At 29.8% G+C, this 22,407-nt stretch overlaps 1 protein-coding gene across 1 annotated transcript; it reads right to left on the minus strand.

The window, feature by feature from the left end:
* Nucleotides 1-236: 236 nt before the first annotated feature.
* Nucleotides 237-7,287, minus strand: LOC137400640 (atlastin-3-like). The gene is made up of 5 exons (XM_068086971.1): nt 7,270-7,287; nt 4,294-4,485; nt 2,738-2,863; nt 412-570; nt 237-317 (listed from the first exon to the last, which is right to left on the minus strand). The coding sequence occupies exons 1-5, from the start codon at nt 7,285-7,287 to the stop codon at nt 237-239; spliced, it is 576 nt and encodes a 191-aa protein (XP_067943072.1).
* Nucleotides 7,288-22,407: the final 15,120 nt, after the last annotated feature.

The following is a 22,407-nucleotide window of genomic DNA, read 5'->3' on the forward strand; positions in this document are numbered from 1 at the left end:
ACTCTTTTTTTATCTCTCATTTTCTTTTCTCCCGTCTGTTTATTTCCGTTTCCTTTTGCTCTCTTTTGTCCACTGTTGATTGTTTTTGTTTCATGTTTTTTTGCTCTAATAATTGTTTTCTTTTCCGCTCTCCTCATTCTTCCCCATTCATCCCTTTTTTCTTTATCCCACCCCTCCTTATCTTTTGCTCATTGTCATTCCCTCTTTCTTTTTTTTAACTTTCACTCCTTCCAATTTCACGCTCCATTTCTCTTTTTTCTCTCCTTTGCTTTTCCTCCCTCTTGCTCCTTTTTATCCCTCTTCTTCTCCTTTCCATTCTTTGAAAACGGATTCAAAATGATTTGTTCAGTTTGGACTTCTGAGCATTGGTTAAACCTACTTTTTATATAAACCATATAGAGTTCTACTCACATTGAGCTGAGAAAGATCTTCATTTCCAAAAGTCTGATTGACATTCAGAATGTGCACATCGCCCAACTGTAGAGCGATGAACAGAATCAAGTTGTCCAAAGTTGGGTCACTTCTCGTAGGATCTGCATACCCTTGACAGTCTAGTAGAATGATTGCTTTCTGTAAAACCGATTCTTTGTATAAATCAGTAACTCACACAGAATTCAGTTTAATTAGTACATAAATGTATGAACGATTTCATGTTAAACTAGCTCTGCTATTATTGACCAACAGAATAAATAGCTTGTTAAGTTGATGAACTAGTTAAGTACACTGAATAAAAGTCAGAAAAACTTTACAAGCAACCTAATAAACTAAGTAGAATTTCTATTGGTCAACCATGAAGCCAACTAATTATTTTGTTATGGTATCTATTTCATTCTGTCAATCCCAAGTATTTTGGAGTTTTTTATCATGATCCTTGTTTAGCAGCTTACATTTATCAATGAATATGTAAACTTCAACAGTAATGTATAACCTTCATAGCCTTCAACAGCCTTTAGCAGTCATGGATAATAGAATTATTCGAACCTGTTTACTGATTGAAAACATAAAAAACCCTTATTCACAAAGATGATGCACCTCTCTATTGGTATGATGTTGGATTTCATAGAGGTCGTTATTCGAATACATAATTAATGAAAATTTTATTTACTGAGTCAGTCACTACAATAATTTTTTTAATCAGGGATGATCATTGCAGATATCAAAAGGCCCTTTCTGCGTAAAAAGGTATCACATGACTTATAGAGCCCTAGCAATAATGTTTAATATTTAGGAGTGATGAACCAGGATTAGAACTGAAAGAAGAGAATAATGTAGACAGTAAAAGTTATCACAAATACAGAAAAGGTTAATTGTTTTCCCGAAAAACAGGAATAATAAAGTTTTTTTCTGCATTCAAGTGTATGAATAAGAAAAATTATAAGTTGATATTAAAATATAGCCACAGCTACATGTACATGTGCAAGGGAAAGGATCATTTATTATATATGTTCTTGAAGCGTTGTTCTTTGGATAAAAATTAAGATTATTGTGGTCAAGTGGCCTTTCACTAGTCTAGTGGTCATCTAAAAAAGGTCTTGGCTTTAAAAAAAAAGTTCAAACAATGGTGACATGATTACATGACTCATGCAAGCTTGAAAGTAAAAAATACATGATCAATGAATGTAATTAAAAAATATGTATAATCTTTGTAATATATACATTACCAGCAGCAAGGCCAGCTTTGCTCGAGGTATCTTTTACGGTGCACCCCAGATTATAATGTTTCTGTTTTACTGTTTTTTTACCTTACGATGTGGAGCACGATGTTTTTACGTCGCCTTGTTACAACATGTTTGCGTCATATGACATCAACAAAAATGGCTCTAAAACTCAAATTTGGCAGTCGGTGTGCTCAATATGCTAGAATAACCAAAATGCTGATAGGCTATTTGCCAAAATCCCTCCCACAACGCATGAAATAGTTATGATGCTCGCTCTCTCTAAGTTCAGCATTATTCGCGTTTTGCAAATGCTTGATATTGCATGAGTGAAACCAAAATAGGTAAAAAGTAAGCGAATGTAAAAATTGATTGGAAATGTTATTGTTTAAGTTTTAAATTTATCTTAAATATTTAATACAAACTTTAGTTTAGTATATGTAGATAACTGTATAACTATATATATATAACTTTAATTTGTTAGCCAAGGGTCTTAAGATTGATAGCGACATTAAAGGATAAAGTAAGAATCATATCTGCAGTCATAAGCAAATCATAACCACTAAATACACTAAAGTTACTGTGGGTAACTGTATTTTAAATCATTTTTAAAAAATCGCTACACTGCGTTCACAACAAAAAAAGGAGTAGTTTAGTTATACTTGTGCTTTTAATGCCTTGTAATCTTTCTTGAAACCGTCTCACTGAAGAAATAATAAAAGCAGAATTTAAAGGGCTTCATAAAATATTGCCTTGCATGGGACTTAAATGCAATTAAAACATTCTGTTTACAAGCTAACACTTTATTGCCTGCACTAATCAACTGTTCATGAACGTATAAAGTAATAAATAAATGAAGATGAATAAAATAAGTTTTAAAATAAGATGATGACCTCACCTATGGCACAGAACATACGCTTGTGATGTTTAGATGAAATTGACTAAAAAATGTGGCAACACATGGCATACACGCAGACTTACAGGCACACGCATACACACACAATGTCAAAGTGGGATGTATTGATATAGACTGATGAATAACAGGTATATACGCATGATTGATGAACTTTGGGCATACATACCTTATTGACGATCTTTGGGTACACATACATCCAAATTCCATGCGTAACGCCTATTTGGCACTTCCTCCATTCCCATCCACGGATTGGTATATCTCTCGCAACTGTCCATCCATTATCTGTTTCAAACTACAACATCCGTATACAGCACATATTGATATATACAGTGATTGTTTTCTGTTTGCATCTGCTTGCAAATCCCATTTTGCAAAGAAGTTAGCAAAATATTAAACTAGATAAATAGGATTATAGAAACACAGGCTTGTGATTGTTTCTGCTACAAAAAAACTAGCTCTAGATTTTCGCAAATGCTTTTCACAAATTCGTAATTTAATATTTGAAAAACTAAAGCTCAAAGTATTAAAAACATTTATAATACCAGAAGCCCTATTAGTTTACAGATATGAACAATTTAATTTGTTTAATAATGAATCTTACATTTACAGTAAGGGTACTCATAATTGACTGCAGTCCTGTATCTAACAGACTTGATAGATTTTTTATCTAGATTTGCTATACAGTGCAGTATTGCAACCTTTCCATATATTGCAACTAGGATATTACATAAATACAGTAGACGCTCCTATAACGTACAACTCCTATAACGTAAATTCCAGATAGCGTAAAATATTTTTGAGAAGTTTTTGCTTCCTACTACGTAAAAAATTCCATATAACGTAAAGCATCGAGTCGGGTGAGTTTTTAAAATTGTTTTGAATGTTAGTTTAATTTGCCGCAGTTGCAGAAAAAAAACGCCATGCATTTAGCATTATATCTATTACCAGTATAAAGCATATAACTTTCGCGACATCTTAGTTCATTGTAATAGATCACTAGATGTGTCGAAAAAAGGCGAATAGCATAGCTGCACAATTGTTCATGAATACAAAGGCGATCAATTGGTGCAGCTGTTACAGCGTCGGTCTACCAATCTTTATGTCACAAGTTGGAGCATCGTCAAAAAATATTCTAATTCTAACCTTGACCCCCCAGATAGTGATAGACGACAGACACGTAGAACTGCTTTTTATAGTGAAAGATTTTGTTGTTTTGTCTTATTGTAGACATACAAAATATTTTTTATTAGCTTTACTTTGCAGTATAGACTTTGCTGTTTAGAAAAATAAGCAAATCGTTGTAAATGAATGTCGCAAATGTGCAGTCCCTATCAAGTTGTTGTAAATTTACCGCAATCATGTTCTATAAAACCAGTGAGATTGATCATAAAATGGAGAAAAGTTGTCGATGCAAACTAATAATTCTGTGGTTACCACACAACCCACAAATTAAAAGAATTAAATAAAGTTTTTCCCATTTGCATGGCCAAAGGGGTGAGTTTGGAAAGATTTTGGAAAGGATTAGGCAATTTACATGTATTATACTCTTCTTATACCGTTAATTTCCCATAGTGTAAACGTTCCTGGAACGGGTTATTTACGTTATAGGAGCATCTACTGTAATATGATGATTGCAATATACCTCTCATAATATTTTAACCATGATATTACATTATTAAACTTCTTAATTTCTCAAGTTTAACCTCTTATACCGTTACCTACCTGACTGTAGTAGTCCAGGTAGATCTTGAAGAGATTGAGGAGGAAGGATTTACCAGATCGGTATTTGCCTGAAATACTTATAACATGCACCTTCGTGTCTTTATTGCCAGGCACTTGTTTCAGTAGTTGTTTGAAGACTGCTATATCATATTGAGGACCTTGTTTAGTCAGCTGGATGATTGCCTGGGGTTTCTGTAAAAGGAGAAAACATACAGAAAAAGAAAATATATACATATTACTTGTAATTTACTAACTGCAAATCAATAAACAAAAGTAATGTCGCAGCAGTTATTTTAATAGCCATGAATGACTGTATTAAATAAAATAATTGTTTCATCGATTTTGGCTGTTCCATTGTCTCCTTTACAGTTTGGGTATCGGTATGTAGTTAACATGTTGTAGATATTGTAAATACACCACTGAAATCTTATCGATTTAAACTAAAATGTTTGCTGCTTAGTTAATTTTTCTATTTGTAAATAATTGGTGCCACTTTATGATTTTTCAGACAAATTAGAAAATCCAATTTTAAAAATAAAAATCAATAACTTAAAATTTACTCAATATCATTATTTTAATAATCTCAATTCATAATTATGTCAAGTTCTCAAATAATAGTATAATGTTTATAATTGTTTTTAATATTTTTGCTCTCCAATAACAAGATCTACCTGTAGTTTATATAACTCAAGTTGCTTGTCTGAATTTAAATTTATAGATTATTAATAAAAAACATGTACAATTCAGAGTGAAGCCTGAGATATTTTAATGTATAGAATTGTAAATACTTTGGTAAGATCTAGTTTATTTATTTCGAGTTACTTGTGTGAAAGCTACGAGAATAACGACAATTTTTTCAAACATTCAAATTCATCGCAATTCAATAATGGAAACATCTGGCAACTTTTTACACGAGGTCTCTGACAGTTGGTAGCCACAACAAATCTATTTGGAGATCAAAAAAGTTCTTGCAAAAGCGTTACATGTGTAGACTTCTAGCAAAGATCTGCTTCGAAGTCTGAAATATAGTGAGCAGGTTGTACTTAGTTTGTTGAGTCATGTAATGTGTCACTTAAAAAGTTGAGGCAGTATTTTTAAGAATGACAGTTTTATAGAAGCAGAGAGACTTATTGATTAGAAATACATTACTCTTTTGAACTATAGGTTAGTGGTGGCAGACTAAATGAATAGGAGCAACAAACAATTGTACATACAATAATTGTATAATTGTACATACACAATTTTACAACAAACAATTGTACAGTCGTAGGTTTTTTGTAGTAGTACATATGTAAATGAATGTTTATGTACAAAAGAATTTGTTAATAAAAATAAATGTCACTTTGAGCTATGTATGTTCATAGAATACCGATTTTATTGACTTTTCAAAAAATAAATTACCCGATTTATGATTGTTTTTGCAGGGCTTTTACCCAGCCAAAGAATAAATAAGAACTGCTGACATTAGACTCCTGATGCTTGTCACACAATTAGCAGCTCTTGTTTCAGCAAAATCAGGTTCTCTTAGATACAAGCAAGAAGTTTCTAAGCATCAAATCATGCCAGACATCAACTATAAATAGTTTATAAAGAAGGTCTATAATAGTAGAGGCTATTTAAGAACAAGTAGGTAATTAAAGAGTGTATAAAAGAAGGAGTGTGTTTTTCTGTAAATTTCTCAGACCACATAGTCTCAGTAAGGATATCACACCAAAAAGCAAAAATAATTTTTAAACACGACATGCAAGATTGCAAACAACAAACTCAGCTTTTATCAGAGAACTTTTAGAGATTTACAAAAAAACATTAACTAGACAAAAACACAGTTTTGATCAAAAAACCTAGAGACTTGAAAAAGAATTTAAGTTCACTTATATCACTAATGGTCTAATGTATGTAAGTAGCAAAGGTGCTGCAGAAAGATTAGTTTCAAGTGTGAAGTCTTTATAATACCTTTACAAACAGTATATAAACTAAAATTACGGATGAGCTCTCTTGCTAAACTCTAAAAAGCATTATGTCAAAGCAGCCATATTATAAGTTTTTTAAAGCTAAGAATGATCTATAGAAAGAATGACATTTATCCTTGAAGACAATTCTTACATGATGAAGGATTTGTTAGCTGTGTGTACTAGGAGAGGTTGTAGAATAGTAAGATGCTACGAAGGTCAGATCAAATGCCTGTGCCAATCATAAAGTTGTTATTGAAGGTGCTCGTGTTTATTACATGGCGAGCAAAAGATAAAAATAATTTCAGTTATTAACTTCTCCACAGACAAAAAACTAACAGATATGGTGCTAGAAATTCCTAGACAGTAAAGCTTAAATTAACCTGAGACATGTGAAGTGTAACTGCCTGAACAAGGTAACTTATATTATAATTATTTGCTTTGTGAGTATTTGAAGAGACGCTGCATTGTTTCTGTGTAATTAGGAGTAAGTTCCTCTAGTATTAATCCTCACCTCAAATAATTGTTCTAATATACAAAGGGCTATTTTCTAAAAAATCGGCAATCAACAAAATAGATTCTGGGTTTTTCTATAAAAACGGTCAAGGTATATTCATTATGTTAGCGAAACAGCAAATATCTTTATGCTTGAAAGGTTATTTCTTCCAAACAGTTTCGAGGTAAAAATATATCTCATTTAGGCGATTTATTCAAAGGCATGTTTCTATCCTAGTTTCCTTGTGATGTTTTTTAATCAAACCTTGTTTAGATAATTGGCTGCAATTGCCAATTGAACTTATTTCAGTTGAAGCAATTTGGTATCAAAATGGTAAATTAGTTTGAATTCATGTAGCTGCTAGATTTGTGTGTTTACATTTATATTTAAATTAATGCTGGTTAAAAAAGCATGTTTCCTCTGCTCCATTCATTTCGTGTACAGGCAGAGTCATCACTGTCTATGTATTATAACAGTAATTACGCTAATACTTTCTTTGCTAGTAACAAAGACTTGGAGTTATTCACTCACCGACTCTTCGCTCCCCATAATGCTTGTGATGGAACTATAAGATTCACCACATCAGAGTTAGAAGATCAACTGAAATAACAAAATAGTTGAAAATTTAGAACAATAGTTTTTATATGACTTCATACAAGCTGCTACCAGCAGTTGTGTTCATGGTTCTCAATGACTCTGGACAAATTATAAAATAACTTTTTTTTCCATTGACTGCCTTTTTTAAAAACTACATATTGTAGTAATTTTATGTTATTTAATTGAAAGTACAAAAATAAATTTTTAAATAGAAATTGTCTAAATAAATTTAGGCAAATATAGCTAGAATTAGGTATTTAATTGCAGCTAACAACTTCCGGGTAGTGGAGGGCTACAGTAAAAGAACTAAAGAAGTACTTGAATTTCTGTAAATATTTATTGTGAATTGAAAAAGTAATTATTGTGAATCAAGAAAGTAAAACATATTATTTTCAATACTTAGCCTGTGTCCCATTCATGATGAAAAGTAGAAATTAGAAAAGTGTGAACGCTCGAGTTCTTGTTAATGTAAAATGAAATTGCATATTTATAGTTATAATGTACATGTACCTGTATATGCAAATTTGCATAAATAACTTATATTTGCATAAGTATGCAAAAATTTATATATTTGTTTGCATAAATATTTGCATATTTATGCGTAGTTTATGAACATAAAATATCTTCCTCCGATGATAAGAGAGAGTAGGAGGATTGAAGATATATAGCAACAGATAAGAGGTAACTCTGCGAGAGAATAAAGGAAATAGGAAAGAGACAAACAGAATTGCTAGCCAGTGAGCTTGTCATCTGTAAAAATATGCTAGACATCTCTCTCTACCACTTCATTGACAAAAACTACAGTTTAACAGGCCAAATAAATAAACAAGTAAAATAAATGTTTATCATTTGATGAACTCTGACACAGTTGAGTGTCAACCGCTGATAGCAGTATCTTTCACTATTGAGATAAAGAGTTACCCTACATCTGTGATGAGTTTAGGAGACTCAGCCACTTTGAAGAGCTTATACTTGTGCTACTAGCAATGGTTTAGCCTTATTTATAAGTATTGATGGAGGATTAGTTTCCATAATAAATTATTTGACAGAGGAGCTCACTAAACTGTCTTAGTTAGACACAAAGTTAGCAATAAACTAGCTGTAAAACAATCCAAGACTTGTCCTATCACACAATTTTTCAGTAGATGATTGCGCAATCTGCTGAGTGAAGGTAAGTGAAGCTTTTTATATTTGCACTAAACTAAACGTCATATCAGTGACTTACAGCACCAAGGTAATGCACAAAAAGTTTTAACTGACACAGAGGTGTTTACTCAAAATAACAAAATTGATTGAAGACTAATAACTGTTTTACTGAGTGAAAGCTGAGTGAAGCCTTTTATATCTGCACTAAACTAAAAGTCATACCAGTGACTCACAGCATCATTGCTATGTATGTAAAGTGTAAATTAACACAGAAGTGCTTACTGAACACTTTCTATAGCGTATTAGAGAGGAGAAATTATGGCATGTATGTTCATCAGAGTCCAATGCGTTAGAAATGTGTTTTAGCAATATTTGTACAACTAAATTACTTTGACAAAAAATGGTCAACTATTTTCCATTGGTCAATAAAACAATTTTTGACAAAGGTACTTATATATACACTTTGTATATAATTATACAGTAGATGTTCCCACAATATATACAGCATATAGCTTTAGTTCCAGATAACGTAAACAATTTATGCAATGTTTTTAATTTGTACTACATAAAAATTTCCATATAACATGAACTGCCATGTCTGGGCAACTTCTCAAATTCGGTTTAAATGGCAACATATCTCGCTGCAGTTGGGAACAAAAACAACGCACATAAAGTGTTATATCTATTATATATACGGCTTCCATGATATTTTAGTTCGCCGTGATAGATTGTCACATGTGTTGACAAAACAAAGAATTGGTAGCTGAGCAATTATTAATAAATAATGTACATGTAGTTGAAGGCGATCGACTTGTGCAAGTGTTACAGCATCGGTCTACCAATCTGAATGTAAGGAGTTTGGTGATACTGCAAAAGGTTATATTTTATCCCCACCTTGACCCCTGAATACAGATAGACAACAAACAGGAAGACACCGTCTTATTACAGTGAAAGTATTTTTGTTTTGCTTTATGGCCGGTGTATAAAACATATTAGTTTGACTTAGCAGAATAGATTTTGGTGTCTACAAAAATAAGCAGATCGTGGAAAATGGAAGTTGAATATGTGCGTTCCCAATCAACTTATTGTATAATTAGTCTATAAAATCAGTGTAATTGAGTAGAAAAAAAGACAAGTTATCAATGCAAACTAATAATATTACGTTTATGATACAGCCAAAAAATTAAAAAGTTAAGCCTAGTTTTTTCTTATTTTATGGTCAAAAGAGTGAGTTTGGAAAAAGCTTACATTGGATTAGACAATTTACATATATTATACAGTTCTTATAATGCAAATTGTCTATAACGTAACTGTTTTTTGAATGAATTATTTACGATGTAGAAGTGCTTACTGTAATCCGTAAAGCTTGAATAGTAAGTAATAAGCTCACCTATGTTTCTCTTCTTTTTATATTCTTCAAAAACAGTCTGAGTCTCACTTGGCCTGATCTCAACTTGACCTATCAAATGATATAAGAACTAAATATTAACCATCCTACAGCTAGTTAGTAGCAATAAAAAAATAACTATAACTATGACGTCATCTCATGGAATAATTAATAGCAACCTATTTTCATTAATCACATTTAAACTATTAGAGACTTTATTATACTAATTTGCAAACAATACATTTCTTGGTTGTCTGTAATCTTGTCTCACCCTAATGATGTCTCTACAGAAACATCCAGCCAGCTCTAACTTTGATGTTTGAATGATTGCGTATCCTGATATCAGTAAGTGAGTACCTGCTAAAACGTTTGTTACAATGCACAACGTGACTTAAATAAAACAAATGCAAACCAATCAAAAACAGGCGATCTTTTTAATTTCATGATATCCTTTTGGAAGCTTCAAAAACACATTTCTAAATGAAAGCAGTGCCAAAAACATGGCATTCTAATCATTATGGATTGAAGCTGCAGCAGATATCATGTAGTAAGTTTCCATAGGAGGTTAGAAGTGACTTAGGCTTGACCTAACAGACAGTGTGAGAGCTGAACACAAACCACGTTTACAACACAACACAACATTACACCTGAAACAATCATTACAACTCATACAATCACTACAACTGATACAATCATTACAACTCATACAATCATTACAACTCATACAATCACAACAACTCATACAATCATTACAACTCATACAATCATTACAACTCATACAATCATTACAACTCATACAATCATTGCAATTCATACAATCACTACAACTCATACACTCACTACAACTCATACAATCATTACAACTCATACAATCATTACAACTCATACAATCAGTACAACTCATACAATCATTACGACTCATACAATCATTACAACTCATACAATCATTACAACTCATACAATCATTACAACTCATACAATCATTACAACTCATACAATCATTACAACTCATACAATCATTACAACTCATACAATCATTTCAACTCATACAATCATTACAACTCATACAATCATTACAACTCATACAATCATTACAACTCATACAATCATTACAACTCATATAATCATTACAACTCATACAATCATTACAACTCATACAATCATTACAACTCATACAATCATTACAACTCATACAATCATTACAACTCATACAATCACTACAACTCATACAATCATTACAACTCATACAATCATTACAACTCATACAATCATTACAACTCATACAATCATTACAACTCATACGATCATTTCAACTCATACAATCATTACAACTCATACAATCATTACAACTGATACAATCATTACAACTCATATAATCATTACAACTCATACGATCATTTCAACTCATACAATCATTACAACTCATACAATCATTACAACTGATTCAATCATTACAACTCATATAATCATTACAACTCATACAATCATTACAACTCATACAATCATTTCAACTCATACAATCATTACAACTCATACAATCATTACAACTCATAAAATAATTACAACTCATACAATCACTACAACTCATACAATCATTACAACTCATACAATAATTACAATTCATACAATCATTACAACTCATATAATCATTACAACTCATATAATCATTACAACTCATACAATCATTACAACTGATACAATCATTACAACTCATACAATCATTACAACTCATACAATCATTACAACTCATACAATCATTACAACTCATACAATCATTACAACTCATACAATCATTTCAACTCATACAATCATTACAACTCATACAATCATTACAACTCATAAAATAATTACAACTCATACAATCACTACAACTCATACAATCATTACAACTCATACAATAATTACAATTCATACAATCATTACAACTCATATAATCATTACAACTCATATAATCATTACAACTCATACAATCATTTCAACTCATACAATAATTACAATTCATACAATCATTACAACTCATATAATCATTACAACTCATATAATCATTACAACTCATACAATCATTACAACTCATGCAATCATTACAACTCATATAATCATTACAACTCATATAATCATTACAACTCATATAATCATTTCAACTCATACAATAATTACAATTCATACAATCATTACAACTCATACAATCATTACAACTCATACAATCATTACAACTCATAAAATCATTACAACTCATATAATCATTACAACTCATACAATCATTTCAACTCATACAATCATTACAACTCATACAATCATTACAACTCATAAAATCATTACAACTCATATAATCATTACAACTCATACAATCATTACAACTCATACAATCTTTACAACTCATACAATCATTACAACTCATACAATCATTACAACTCATAAAATCATTACAACTCATATAATCATTACAACTCATACAATCATTTCAGCTCATACAATAATTACAATTCATACAATCATTACAACTCATATAATCATTACAACTCATAAAATCATTACAACTCATACAATCATTTCAACTCATACAATAATTACAATTCATACAATCATTACAACTCATATAATCATTACAACTCATATAATCATTACAACTCATATAATCATTACAACTCATATAATCATTACAACTCATATAATCATTACAACTCATACAATCATTTCAACTCATACAATAATTACAATTCATACAATCATTACAACTCATATAATCATTACAACTCATATAATCATTACAACTCATATAATCATTACAACTCATATAATCATTACAACTCATATAATCATTACAACTCATACCATCATTACAACTCATACAATCATTTCAACTCATACAATCATTACAACTCATACAATCATTTCAACTCATACAATCATTACAACTCATACAATAATTACAACTCATATAATCATTACAACTCATATAATCATTACAACTCATATAATCATTACAACTCATACAATCATTTAAACTCATACAATAATTACAATTCATACAATCATTACAACTCATATAATCATTACAACTCATATAATCATTACAACTCATACAGTCATTTCAACTCATACAATAATTACAATTCATACAATCATTTCAACTCATATAATCATTACAACTCATATAATCATTACAACTCATATAATCATTACAACTCATATAATCATTACAACTCATATAATCATTACCACTCATACAATCATTTCAACTCATACAATCATTACAACTCATGCAATAATTACAACTCATACGATAATTACAACTCATATAATCATTACAACTCATATAATCATTACAACTCATATAATCATTACAACTCATATAATCATTACAACTCATATAATCATTACAACTCATACAATCATTTCAACTCATACAATCATTACAACTCATACAATAATTACAACTCATATAATCATTACAACTCATATAATCATTACAACTCATATAATCATTACAACTCATACAATCATTTCAACTCATACAATCATTACAACTCATACGATAATTACAACTCATATAATCATTACAATTCATACAATCATTACAACTCATATAATCATTACAACTCATACAATCATTTCAACTCATACAATCATTTCAACTCATACAATAATTACAACTCATATAATCATTACAACTCATATAATCATTACAACTCATATAATCATTACAACTCATACAATCATTACAACTCATACAATAATTACAACTCATATAATCATTACAACTCATATAATCATTACAACTCATATAATCATTACAACTCATACAATCATTTCAACTCATACAATCATTACAACTCATACAATAATTACAACTCATATAATCATTACAACTCATATAATCATTACAACTCATATAATCATTACCACTCATACAATCATTTCAACTCATACAATCATTACAACTCATGCAATAATTACAACTCATACGATAATTACAACTCATATAATCATTACAACTCATATAATCATTTCAACTCATACAATCACTACAACTCGTGCAATCATTACAACTCGTGCAATCATTACAACTCATATAATCATTACAACTCATACAATCATTACAACTCATACAATCATTACAACTCATACAATCATTACAACTCATATAATCATTACAACTCATATAATCATTACATCTCATACAATCATTTCAACTCATACAATAATTACAATTCATACAATCATTACAACTCATACAATCATTACAACTCATACAATCATTACAACTCATACAATCACTACAACTCATACAATCATCACAACTCATACAATCATTACAACTCATACAATCATTACAACTCATACAATCATTACAACTCATACAATCACTACAACTCATACAATCATTACAACTTATACGATCATTACAACTCATACAATCATTACAACTCGTGCAATCATTACAACTCATATAATCATTACAACTCATATAATCATTACAACTCATACAATCATTACAACTCATACAATCATTACAATTCATACAATCATCACAACTCATATAATCATTACAACTCATATAATCATTACAACTCACCCAATCTTTTCAACTCATACAATAATTACAATTCATACAATCATTACAACTCATACAATCATTACAACTCATATATTCATTACAACTCATACAATCATTACAATTCATACAATCATTACAACTCATACAATCATTACAACTCATATAATCATTACAACTCATACAATCATTTCAACTCATACAATAATTACAATTCATACAATCATTACAACTCATATAACCATTACAACTCATATAATCATTACAACTCATACAATCATTTCAACTCATACAATAATTACAATTCATACAATCATTACAACTCATATAATCATTACAACTCATATAATCATTACAACTCATACAATCATTTCAACTCATACAATAATTACAATTCATACAATCATTACAACTCATATAATCATTACAACTCGTGCAATCATTACAACTCATATAATCATTACAACTCATATAATCATTACAACTCATACAATCATTTCAACTCATACAATAATTACAATTCATACAATCATTACAACTCATATAATCATTACAACTCATATAATCATTACAACTCATATAATCATTACAACTCACACAATCATTACAACTCATACAATCATTACAACTCATACAATCACTACAACTCATACAATCATTACAACTCATATAATCATTACAACTCATACAATCATTACAACTCATATAATCATTACAACTCATACAATCACTACAACTCATACAATCATTACAACTCATACAATCATTACAACTCATATAATCACTACAACTCATATAATCATTACAAATCATACAATCATTTCAACTCATACAATAGTTACAAATCATACAATCATTACAACTCATATAATCATTACAACTCATATAATCATTACAACTCACACAATCATTACAATTCATACAATCATTACAACTCATACAATCATTACAACTCATACAATCATTACAACTCATACAATCATTACAACTCATATATTCATTACAACTCATACAATCATTACAATTCATACAATCATTACAACTCATACAATCATTACAACTCACCCAATCATTTCAACTCATACAATAATTACAATTCATACAATCATTACAACTCATACAATCATTTCAACTCATACAATCGTTACAATTCATACAATCATTACAACTCATACAATCATTACAACTCATACAATCATTACAATTCATACAATCATTACAACTCATACAATCATTACAACTCACCCAATCATTTCAACTCATACGATAATTACAATTCATACGATCATTACAACTCATACAATCATTACAACTCATGCAATCATTACAACTCATATAATCATTACAACTCATATAATCATTACAATTCATATAATCATTTCAACTCATACAATAATTACAATTCATACAATCATTACAACTCATACAATCATTACAATTCATGCAATCATTACAACTCATATAATCATTACAACTCATATAATCATTACAACTCATACAATCATTTCAACTCATACAATACTTACAATTCATACAATCATTACGACTCACATAATCATTACAACTCATATAATCATTACAACTCATACAATCATTTCAACTCATACAATAATTACAATTCATACAATCATTACAACTCATATAATCATTACAACTCATATAATCATTTCAACTCATACAATCATTTCAACTCATACAATAATTACAATTCATACAATCATTACAACTCATACAATCATTACAACTCATGCAATCATTACAACTCATATAATCATTACAACTCATATAATTATTACAACCTATACAATCATTTCAACTCATACAATAATTACAATTCATACAATCATTACAACTCATGTAATCATTACAACTCATATAATCATTACAACTCATACAATCATTTCAACTCATACAATAATTACAATTCATACAATCATTACAACTCATACAATCATTACAACTCACCCAATCATTTCAACTCATACAATAATTACAATTCATACAATCATTACAACTCATACAATCATTACAACTCATGCAATCATTACAACTCATATAATCATTACAACTCATATAATCATTACAACTCATACAATCATTTCAACTCATACAATAATTACAATTCGTACAATCATTACAACTCATATAATCATTACAAATCATATAATCATTACAACTCATACAATCATTTCAACTCATACAATAATTACAATTCATACAATCATTACAACTCATATAATCATTACAACTCATATAATCATTACAACTCATACAATCATTACAACTCATGCAATCCTTACAACTCATACAATCATTACAACTCATACAATCATTACAACTCATACAATCATTTCAACTCATACAATAATTACAATTCATACAATCATTACAACTCATACAATCATTACAACTCATACAATCATTACAACTCATACAATCATTTCAACTCATACAATAATTACAATTCATACAATCATTACAACTCTTATAATCATTACAACTCATACAATCATTACAACTCATACAATCATTTCAACTCATACAATAATTACAATTCATACAATCATTACAACTCATACAATCATTACAACTCATACAATCATTACAACTCATACAATCATTTCAACTCATACAATAATTACAATTCATACAATCATTACAACTCATATAATCATTACAACTCATATAATCATTACAACTCATACAATCATTTCAACTCATACAATCATTACAACTCATACAATATTTACAACTCATAAAATCATTACAACTCATATAATCATTACAACTCATACAATCATTACAACTCATGCAATCATTACAACTCATACAATCTTTACAACTCATACAATCATTACAACTCATACAATCATTACAACTCATACAATCATTACAACTCATACAATCATTACAACTCATACAATCATTACAACTCATACAATCATTACAACTCATACAATCATTACAACTCATAAAATCATTACAACTCATATAATCATTACAACTCATACAATCATTACAACTCATACAATCATTACAACTCATACAATCATTACAACTCATACAATCATTACAACTCATACAATCATTACAACTCATAAAATCATTACAACTCTTATAATCATTACAACTCATACAATCATATCAACTCATACAATCATTACAACTCATACAATCAATACAACTCATAAAATCATTACAACTCATATAATCATTACAACTCATACAATCATTACAACTCATACAATCATTACAACTCATACAATCATTACAACTCATACAATCATTACAACTCATATAATCATTACAACTCATATAATCATGACAACTCATACAATCATTTCAACTCATACAATAACTACAATTCATACAATCATTACAACTCATATAATCATTACAACTCATATAATCATTACAACTCATACAATCATTTCAACTCATACAATAATTACAATTCATACAATCATTACAACTCATATAATCATTACAACTCATATAATCATTACAACTCATATAATCATTACAACTCATATAATCATTACAACTCATATAATCATTACAACTCATACCATCTTTACAACTCATACAATCATTTCAACTCATACAATCATTACAACTCATACAATCATTTCAACTCATACAATCATTACAACTCATACAATAATTACAACTCATATAATCATTACAACTCATATAATCATTACAACTCATATAATCATTACAACTCATACAATCATTTCAACTCATACAATAATTACAATTCATACAATCATTACAACTCATATAATCATTACAACTCATATAATCATTACAACTCATACAATCATTTCAACTCATACAATAATTACAATTCATACAATCATTACAACTCATATAATCATTACAACTCATATAATCATTACAACTCATATAATCATTACAACTCATATAATCATTACAACTCATATAATCATTACAACTCATACAATCATTTCAACTCATACAATCATTACAACTCATACAATAATTACAACTCATATAATCATTACAACTCATAAAATCATTACAACTCATATAATCATTACAACTCATACAATCATTTCAACTCATACAATCATTACAACTCATACAATAATTACAACTCATATAATCATTACAACTCATATAATCATTACAACTCATATAATCATTACAACTCATACAATCATTTCAACTCATACAATCATTTCAACTCATACAATAATCACAACTCATATAATCATTACAACTCATATAATCATTACAACTCATATAATCATTACAACTCATACAATCATTACAACTCATACAATCATTACAACTCATATAATCATTACAACTCATATAATCATTACAACTCATATAATCATTACAACTCATACAATCATTACAACTCATACAATAAATACAATTCATACAATCATTACAACTCATATAATCATTACAACTCATATAATCATTACAACTCATACAATCATTTCAACTCATACAATAATTACAATTCATACAATCATTACAACTCATACAATCATTACAACTCATACAATCATTACAACTCATACAATCATTACAACTCATACAATCATTACAACTCATACAATCATTACAACTCGTGCAATCATTACAACTCATATAATCATTACAACTCATATAATCATTACAACTCATACAATCATTTCAACTCATACAATCACTACAACTCGTGCAATCATTACAACTCGTGCAATCATTACAACTCATATAATCATTACAACTCATACAATCATTACAACTCATACAATCATTACAACTCATACAATCATTACAACTCATATAATCATTACAACTCATATAATCATTACAACTCATACAATCATTTCAACTCATACAATAATTACAATTCATACAATCATTACAACTCATACAATCATTACAACTCATACAATCATTACAACTCATACAATCACTACAACTCATACAATCATCACAACTCATACAATCATTACAACTCATACAATCATTACAACTCATACAATCATTACAACTCATACAATCACTACAACTCATACAATCATTACAACTTATACAATCATTACAACTCATACAATCATTACAACTCGTGTAATCATTACAACTCATATAATCATTACAACTCATATAATCATTACAACTCATACAATCATTACAACTCATACAATCATTACAATTCATACAATCATCACAACTCATATAATCATTACAATTCATATAATCATTACAACTCACCCAATCATTTCAACTCATACAATAATTACAATTCATACAATCATTACAACTCGTACAATCATTACAACTCGTGCAATCATTACAACTCATATAATCATTACAACTCATATAATCATTACAACTCATACAATCATTTCAACTCATACAATCACTACAACTCATACAATCATTACAACTCATACAATCATTACAACTCATACAATCATTACAACTCATACAATCATTACAACTCATACAATCATTACAACTCATACAATCATTACAACTCATATAATCATTACAACTCACCCAATCATTTCAACTCATACAATAATTACAATTCATACAATCATTTCAACTCATACAATAATTACAATTCATACAATCATTACAACTCATACAATCATTACAACTCATACAATCATTATAATTTATACAATCAGTATAACTTATACAATGAACCTTAAATCATACTCTGGCACAAGATTACGTTTCTAGGAACTATGATGACCGAGACAGACATCAAAGAAAATCGCCTCACAATGACATCTACTGATGAAAATGATGACTTCACAGCTGTGATTGAGCAGCCTTCTGCAAGCATTTTAGTCCATTAAACGTGGCAAGCTGGTAAGCTCGGTTGATATAGTGAACAATAATGAGGAAGTTTTTTCATATTAGTTTGCTTGGGGGAGTAATATATTTATAGACGAGAAGGCAACTTCTATGTACATCATGCGTATTATACTAGAGCCAACTCGTGAGAAAACAGAAGTTATCTATTGCATGAGTGATCCCTAGCATTGAATAAATGGTCTCGTTTTAATTTAAAAAAAGAGTAATAGTGCTGCCTATGTTTTGATCCTACAGATTTCCACAAGTCTATCAAACGAGCACATTACGCATTCCCAACTATAGAGGAGATAGCGGTAAGGATTTCTAAAAATTTAAACGTAAAATTATTCTCCAATCATAGACGCGCATAAACAGGTTCTGGCAAATCCAGCTCATCAACAAAAGCAGCATAGTTGACAACTTTTAACATCCAAAAGCCAAAATTTGTGGTGACAGGTTTGCCAGTCCATTTAATATATAGCTTTAAGATTTTGTTGGCTGTGATCGCTAAGATGCCGCAAGAGCTTGAAGGATTGGCTGTTATTGGAGTTATCTATTGCAGGAGTGAAACATAGGCTGGATAAATAGCTTAGCTTTGTTTAAAAATAGAAAATAGTGTTAGGATATGTATTGATCTCACAAATTTCCACAAGTCTATCAAACGAGCTCATTGCACATTGCCAACTGTAGAGGAGATAGCGACAAGGATTCCTAATATAGAAAGATTCTCCATACTTTGATGTACATAAAGGGCTTTGGCAAATCAAGCTCACTTACAAAATTAGCATGCTGATGATTTTTAACACCCTAATAGAAAATTTTGTAGTTAGAGGTTTGCCATTCCGTATAAAATATAACCTAGAGATTTTGTTCGTTTTTTTTGGTGAATTTGTTCATCTCCAACATGATGCAAGGGCTTGAACGATCGGCAGTTGTTATGGATGACACTATTCTTTTAACTGAAGACAGGCACGCATGACTGCTAGTGTTTTTCTTGATCACTTTAAAGAGCACAATTCGAAACTAAACCAATAAAAATTGCAAATTGCTGTCAAGAGATTAAACCAGCCAGACCATCAAAAATGAAACAGATGACCCCAGACAAATTACGACTATTGCAGACAAGGGTGGGGTCTTCGGTATGATAAAGATAAACTATTTCACACAATTTATCCCTAACCCGTCAGAGGTTCTCATAGACATATACCATCTGACAGCAATAGATGTGAAGTGGCAGCAGTCGATTAAACAATGCACTGCATATTCTATTTTATGATTCAAGCTGACTATTATATCAGTTGCTATAAACTGATAACTGCAAACTGACAGGCATCTGTGGCATTAGTGTTACTACTGGCTTACAGGCGTTCAAGGAACATTTCCAAGTTGTCCACAGCAGTTGAGTTGAAATGGACGCAAATGAAGAAAAACTGAGAGCAACAACATTTAGCACCATATGCTGCCAACAATGCATATATGGCAATCATCTTACTATTGAAACCGATCATTGACAACTTGAGAACATCATACAAAAACCAATAGAAATGATCTAGCTGCACATGCTGAAACTTATATGTAGATTATTAGGCTACAATATGTACAGTTGATACAGAGAGAATGTACAGTAGTATAATACTGATAACCTCAGTAGGGCTGAATATGACTAATCTGACTCTTCAGATGTACTTCTTCAAGTTGTCCGTTTATCAGTTTATACTTCTTCAGTTTCAGAATAATCCTGAAATGTGCCTTTTAGCCATATCTAATATAGATGGAGAGGATAACTTCTAACAGCAATAAACCATAATAAAAGTTGAGCACAGAACCTAAATAACTTTTCAAGATTGTAATCGATGGGTCACAAATAGTTGTGCACCACACTCTTTAACGCAAGCTGTTGTATTACATTCTTGCGAGTCACCTCGGCCAGACTCTGCACCTACAAAATATACAACTAGTAAATGAATGCTCAAGCTGCAACAGTCACCAAAGGGAGGAAATGGAAAGGAGATGCAACAAAATGAGATGCTGAGGTCTGTGTCAACACCTGCTACTCTCTGCTACTCTATAAACAGTAGATGGTACTGATTTGTAATAGTTCACTAACTACCTACATCTGATTTCAGTTAACTATTAGTTTCTATATTAT

This window comes from Watersipora subatra, chromosome 7 (assembly GCF_963576615.1).
Source record: "Watersipora subatra chromosome 7, tzWatSuba1.1, whole genome shotgun sequence".
NCBI classification, from domain to species: Eukaryota; Metazoa; Bryozoa; class Gymnolaemata; order Cheilostomatida; family Watersiporidae; genus Watersipora; species Watersipora subatra.

Bases quoted from the DNA above. Each gene is read 5' to 3' on its own strand.
- LOC137400640 (XM_068086971.1), bottom strand. The intron at 2,864-4,293 runs GTAGGTAACGGT...CGGATGTTGTAG, and splicing joins ACCTGGACTACTACAGTCAG to TTTGAAACAGATAATGGATG. The intron at 318-411 runs GTGAGTAGAACT...CCGTTTTCAAAG, and splicing joins AAGATCTTTCTCAGCTCAAT to AATGGAAAGGAGAAGAAGAG.